This window comes from Octopus bimaculoides, chromosome 20, assembly GCF_001194135.2.
Source record: "Octopus bimaculoides isolate UCB-OBI-ISO-001 chromosome 20, ASM119413v2, whole genome shotgun sequence".
Taxonomy (NCBI): domain Eukaryota; kingdom Metazoa; phylum Mollusca; class Cephalopoda; order Octopoda; family Octopodidae; genus Octopus; species Octopus bimaculoides.
In genome coordinates, this window is record NC_069000.1 from 18295362 (window position 1) to 18302896 (window position 7535).

The following is a 7535-nucleotide window of genomic DNA, read 5'->3' on the forward strand; positions in this document are numbered from 1 at the left end:
AGTGGCAAATATACTTAACTATACATATATATATATATATATGTATGTATAATAAAAGCATCGAAGAATAAAGTAAGCGATATTGATTTTAATACACTGTTTACAACTGTTTCACTACTTCACATTTTAACTACTCCTGCATCATGTTTGTTAGTGTGTTAGCAATTATTGATTCTGTTTTCTGCACTGTGTAAATAGTTTTTTCTTGTACATATGGTAATTGATTCATCAGATCATTGCAAAGAGCAATAAGCTGATTAATTTGGTGACTTCACCAATAAGTATTCTCATCACTTTCAAAAGTGGGCACATCTTAATAATCTTATTCATTCAAGGCAAAGATGGGAAGAAATAGAAGCAGAAATAATTTGACAAAATAATTGACTCGGTTCCACTTTATTCAGTGTTTCATAGACACAAATTAGCATGTACATTTTTAGATGTATGTCTGAAGATGTAGCTGCTTATCTGTGCTTATGAAACTTTAAGAAATGTAAAGTCGAATCAATGTGTTGTTAAATACAACTCCAACTAATGTTGAGTAATACTTTCTTTTGATTGTTCATCTACCTGTCTTTTTATCTCTCTATTTACACACACACACACACACACATATATATATATATATATATATATACTCTCTCTCTCTCTCTTTCACACACACATGTGCAAATGTGCATACACATACATGTATGTAATTACATAAGCTGCAATGTATAACTAAAAAGAAATAAACTACTTGATACATTTAGTTTATCTATTCATTTGTTAGAAGGTGAAGTTTCACTCTTTTGCTATACTGAATTTCTTGACCAGACATCTTTTCCCCAGTGAGAAAGTGAAACTCCAACTTTTAGCAAATGAATTTACACTCGTGCACTTAAATCTTCATTGATGACATTAACCATCTTCTTCATTTGTGGTTCTTTTCCTAACTCACAACCTTACCTTTGATGTGCAGCTCCAGTTGCAAACAGATAGATAAATTTAGTATATTTGCAGATTTGGAGGAAGCAGATTCAACTTTCACAGACACACACACACACACACACTCTCTCTTTCTCTCTCTCTCTCTCTTTCTCTCTTTCTTGTTATTTGCATTGATTTTCTGTTTTTTGCTTCAGATTAAGGAAATGCCAGACAAAATTAACCAATACTTGTTGTCTTGTATGTCATTCTACAACAGTATTTGGGCAGAAATTCGTGCCAATTCCGCTATGTTTTCAGGTAACGACAATACTTAAATGATTTTTGGCTGTCTTTCCTAAAGCAAAATTTCCATCCCTCAATTATTTCACATATAGTTTCTATATATCTCAACATTTACTGAATAATTTTATAATCATCATCTTCATTTTATATGTTTTTCCATGCTAGAATAGGTTTGGCAGGTCTTTTCTAGCAAAGTAACTTTACTCTTGTCACGGTCCAACAGTCGTCATAGTTATTTTTTTGTGAAGATCACCATCTTCATATCAACCATTACCATTTTTTCCACACGTCCTATTCCTAAAACCCTTCCCATTTGGATCATTTGACAATTTTTCACTTCTTCACCAAGCTATGAGCCTTCACGCACAATACATGACCAGGCAGAAGTACAGTTATGTGGTAAAAAGCTTGCTTCCCAACCGCATGGTTCTATGCGCAGTCCCTCTGCATGGCATGTTGAACATGTCTTTTACCGTAGCCTCAGGTGACCAAAGCTTTGTGAGTGGATTTGGTAGACAGAAACTGGAAGAAGCCTGTCATATATGTATGTGTGTGTGTGTCTGTGTTTGTCCACCACCATTGCTTGACAACCATTGTTGGTGTGTTGATATCCTCATAACATAGTGGTTCAGCAAAAGATATTGATAGAATAAGTACCAGGCTTATAAAAAACAAAACCTAGGGTCAGTCCATTCTCCTAAAAATTCTTCAAGGTGGTGCCTCAGTATGGCTGCAGTCTAATAACTGAAACAAGTAAAAGATAAATGCCAAAAGATATCAATGTAAGGTTTCTATTTTCATGGCTTTCACAAGCCATCCGTTAACAATCAATTTTCTTAGTAACCATCAGGTTTTAAGGTATGTTTTCTTGTCAAGGGCCTTCTCCTTGTCAACAAATACTACATATAGTGTTTTGCTCTAAGCCAAGAAACTTCTGTAGTTGGTTCACTAAGAAGAGGATGTCAGATGTTCCTGTGCTAGCATCAAGCTAAATTGCATCTCATCTACACTAATTTTACCTTGATAGCTGCAATATAATTCTGCACTTCTTTAAAGCATCTCCTTTGCGCTTGTAGCAGTTGACAATGATACTGCTACACCATCTGTTGGTGGAAGTAATACCTCCTTGCACCACCAGATTAACTAGGATGTCTCCTATTTTCACCATTTATATTCAACATCCATGGCCCTGAAAGGTCTATTATTTTAACTGCCTTCCTATGCTTAATGGTTCTTTCAACAACATAGCAGTAAACCTTGATAGCTGGTTCTTCTATTGAGTTCATGCGGGGCAATCCTTCTCTCTCTCTCTCTCTCTCCTCCTCCTCCTCACATGACAACCACTTTTAGGAACACATCCATACCTCTTTCTACAGATTCACGATGACACTACCTCACAGTTCAGAACACTTCACAACACAAACCATTTTATTTTGGTTTCTTTCCTTGCTAACATATACCTGACACCTAGCTAACCTTTCTAGCTTCCTGCTATCATTTCTTACCCACCTCTTTCTTTCAATAATCTGACAACTATACTCCATTTTAAAACTAGGGAGCAGGTTCTAAAGGATCTATTTTACTTTTCCAGGTTTTCTCCTTGGGAATTTGACGAAGGAAAGCTACAGCACTTTGCCCCGGGAACATATATGCACAGGTAGTTAATGCAGGAACTTACCTTTAATTATATCACATAATGATTTTTTACTGTATTGCTGCATGATTGGTATCATACTATCAACTGCTGGTGCACATATATTATTCATTTATATACCATATTGATAATGTGACACATATACTGTGTTTTAATATTGCTAATACTTCAATTTTACCCATGTAATGTAATATGTTATAATATCTTTATAAGATATATGATTGCTGGTGTAACTTATGATATTACTGATACAATTTATCAAGACAACATATGTATGGTTTGTTAATTTTTATATCATTACTTCATTTTGTATTGCTGTTTTTGATTACACAACTGTTATGTTATTTATATAATATTAGGTAATTATAGGGCAACAAGCTGGCAGAATTGTTAGCATGCTGAACAAAATGTTTAGCAGCATTTCATCCGTCTCCATGTTCTGAACTCAAAATCTGTTGAGGTTGACTTTGCTTTTCATCTTTTTGGGTGTCAATAAAATAAATACTAGTTGAGCACAGGGGTTGATATAATCAACTTACCCACTCCCTTGGACTTCCTGGCCCTATGCCAGAATTTGAAACCAATATAATATTAAATACTATTTATGGTAATGATATTTATCATTTATAGTAATAGTATTTATCATTGCGATATTGCCAGTATTAATGGGTTGATAGTTTTATATTTTTGTGATAATGTGATATAATTTTAGTTTGCTTTCCATAAAGTGAGGACAGGACAACAGTTATCAGTTGCTTCGAGGTCTTTGTTTTCATTTGGATGCATTTTTGCCCATGTAAATGCTGAAGTGCACACTCTAGTTGCCATAACTGTATAATTATTTTGTTAGTTTTCATTGATCCAACCATAGAAGTAGATTTTCAAGTCAAATAAGTGACAGCTACAACCGTAATGGGCAAGCATTTTTACAGTTGGTTGAATGGGTTTAGTGACACACCACTGGCTGTTAGTTTACATCACTGGTGCAAATGGCTGAGGGTAGTGCTAAGTAAGGCTTACTTAGGAGCACTACCCTATTGTATAATATGACAGGCACAGTCATAGCTGTGTGATTAAGAGGCTTGCTTCCCAACCATCTGGTCTTGGGTTCAATTCAACTGTGCAGCATGTTGGGTAAGTGTCTTCAACTATAGCCCCAGGCCAACCAAAGCCTTGTGGGTGGATTTGGTTGGTAGAAGTTGAAAGAAACCAACCACTCATTGTGAAAACTAATAGAAAATCATCATATGGTACATGTATCTTTACATCATCATCATTTTGCATCCATATTCCATGCTAGAATGGGTTGGATCATTTGACAGGATGCAACAGGTGAGAGGACTGTGTTGAGCTCCAGTGTCTATTTTGGCATGGTTTCTACAGTTGGATGGCCTTCCTAAAGCCAACCAATTTACAGAGCATACTGGCTGCTTTGTTGTGTGTGTAACCAGCACTAGTGAGGTCACCAAATAGCTTGCAAAACAAGACTTCTTGATTGAGAGTGGTGAGGATTATTGAGGAAGGTGGCATATACCAGCTAGAGTATGCTAGATGGATAGGAACAAATGTCTTGCTGATACATGGCTACCCTAGCTAGAAAAGGAGAGAAGATGGTGGTGATGAGTGTCCAGGCCCCCTCTGGGTACAAGAGTGTGAATACAAGAAGGATTTATTTATATATTATAGTTATCAGTTAGAACAGGTTTAATCAAGCATTATTAATAACAACCTTAATACATTCTATTGTATTTTGAGAGTCAATCTACATCATAGATATAGGCTTCGTAGAAAATTTAAAACTAAGAATCATCAGATCAACTTTTGTATCCGGTCAGCTCATTGTAATTTACAGTATGTATATATATATATATATGTATATATATATATATTGGCTTAAAAATTTTCTATCCGGTCAGCTCATTGCAATTTATAATATATATCTTAATATCTTAATATGAAACCAACGGTAGCCTTAATACACAAATAAAAAACTTTTATCCACCAATATGGTGTTGAGCACTCATTTTCATTGTACGACCTTCATGCATATGTATATATATATATGTATAATAAACAGAAAACATATATAGTATAGTATTCAATGCTCCATTAGAAATAAATAAATTCCAGCAAAATGCTAAAACAATTACATAAGACGAGTAGAAACATTATGCAGTCATGCATTTTACCTCATCTGTGTTTGGCAATAAATACAACAATTGATGTTAAAGTTCCAATATATATATATTTTTCCCCTTATATAAATAATCAACAACTTTGCATGTCGCGTAAAACGTATGATTTGTTAATTATGATACCTTGTATGGCTGTTTTCGATTACATGACTAATATAATTAATCAACAACTTGGCCTGTCACGTAAAATTTGTGAGGTTGTTGATTATTTGCATAGTGAGGGTAAAATGTATATATTTGAAGCCTTAACCTCATCGATTGTTGTATTTATTGCAGAACACTGATGAGGTGAAGTGCATTATTGCATAATGTTTCCACTACTCTTGTGTAATTATTTTGGTGTTTTGCTGAAATGCATGTATGTCCTTCATAGCACTGAATACCACACCTGTTTTCTGTCTGTTATTATCTCTATAATTTGGCTCATATTCTGCACTCTAGCATGTCCCAGGTTTGATGCCCCTACTGAGCTCAGTTTTGGGTTGCATGTTGCATCTTACTGTGCCCCTTTTGGATTTTGTATATATGTATACAGTCGTCAAATAATCCATAAGTCAGAAAAAATATGCATTTGTATACTTGTCAGTGGTGCAGGCATATTAACCAAAATTGTTGTTGTTACTCCGTCGCTTATGACGTCGAGGGTTCCAGTTGATCCGATCAATGGAACAGCCTGCTCGTGAAATTAACGTGCAAGTGGCTGAGCACTCCACAGACACGTGTACCCTTAACGTAGTTCTCGGGGATATTCAGCGTGACACAGTGTGACAAGGCTGACCCTTTGAATTACAGGCACAACAGAAACAGGAAGTAAGAGTGAGAGAAAGTTGTGGTAGAAGAGTACAGCAGGGTTTGCCACCATCTCCTGCCGGAGCCTCATGGAGCTTTAGGTGTTTTCGCTCAATAAACACTGCATATCATATAATGAGATACTTGATTACAGCACCGTCAAGTAAACCATGTGCTCTTTAGAGATGGCTCGTTTGGAAAAAGACATGGGGACTGCTCTCTGTTACATAAAGTTTTCAGTAGTTAACATAACATTTACTTTTATCATCACTTCTCGTCACTCCAACATGAATGAATTCCAAAACATTTGCATGTCAAACATTAAATTATTCTACAATCTCTTTACATTTTACAATTTTACTTCATTTCTTTCAAGTCTTATATTTCTTTTTTATATTTTTCTTCTGTCATGCTTTATCTTGTAATTATTTTCTGCATCTTATTTTCAATTTATTTCATTTTTTTTTTTTTTTGGTTGCATATTTTCTTTTTTTTTCTTTTTAATTTTAAATATTTTTACACTGTTGATCTTTAGGTTTCAATACTCGTGGTAAGTTTGTGCATGTCTCCGAAATTATCCTTAGTATACTGGCTTTTTAATTAATTTGTTTTCTTATAGCAATCGTGTGTGTGTGTGTGTGTGTGTGTACATACAACTAGGTGTGTGTCATCATCATTTAACGTAAGTCTTCCATGCTGGCAAATATCTGTGTGTGTGTGTGTGTATATAGATAGATAGATTGATAGATAGATAGATAGATAGATAGACAGATGTACATACATATACATATATGTATATATATACAGAGAGATATACATATGTGTGTGTGTATGTATATATATGTATATATATATATATATATATATATATATATATATATATATATATATATATATATATATATATATATATATATATATATATATATATATACACACACAGTATATACTTGTATAAAAGTCAAATTTTTTAGACAATTTTTTAAGGTCAAATCTATGGGGTCAACTATTACAGGGATATTACTTTTGAGGGGCTGAAATTCAAGCTAGAATCTGAAGTACCATATCAGCAACAGAAGTCCAACTGATGTCTAAGCAAATAATAAAAACAAAAACACAATGAATTACAGCAATGCTACCAATTCTATGCATCAAAACACATATCCTAGTAAAACATAAAGGTTTAGCTATTAATTGAATGTTTTTCGCCTTACCAAAGTCATGCCTTTGTATGAATTCAGACAGTGGCATTTGCCAGTGTTCACCAATAGAGTTGTCTGTGAAACACGTTTCTCACCATGTAAATAATGAGTGTATGATGCATTTGTTTATTGTGCTTGAAGATGTATGCAGGCTTGCAGCATATCCTATGCATACATTTTAGAAATGGTGATGTAGCACCCATCAACAAATGTGTAGTGCTTGCTATTAAATGGTGTTTTACTATAAGCGCCAAGCATTCCACCTATAGAGCAGGCTACAGTAAGGTAGCCACACAATTTGGTAACAGTCTTATTTCTACATACAGGATAATACGGTACCTTGACCCACAAATGTTGTCCTGTGGTTTGTGAAATACTTGGGTCGACTTTTATGCGGAGGTCTATGGAAAATTCCCAGTTTTTTAGCCAAAAATAGGGGGTTGACTATTACTCAAGTATATATGGCGTGTGTATGTGTATATA

At 34.5% G+C, this 7535-nt stretch overlaps 1 protein-coding gene across 1 annotated transcript in view; it reads left to right on the top strand.

The window, feature by feature from the left end:
* The window catches only part of LOC106878368 (maestro heat-like repeat-containing protein family member 1), a 101989-nt gene that overhangs the window by 78677 nt on the left and 15777 nt on the right, over positions 1 to 7535 (top strand). The window contains exons 38-40 of the mRNA XM_014927559.2: positions 1125 to 1227; positions 2804 to 2869; positions 6386 to 6400. Coding sequence (XP_014783045.2) covers positions 1125 to 1227; positions 2804 to 2869; positions 6386 to 6400 — 184 coding nt within the window. The remainder of the gene's footprint in view (positions 1 to 1124; positions 1228 to 2803; positions 2870 to 6385; positions 6401 to 7535) is intronic.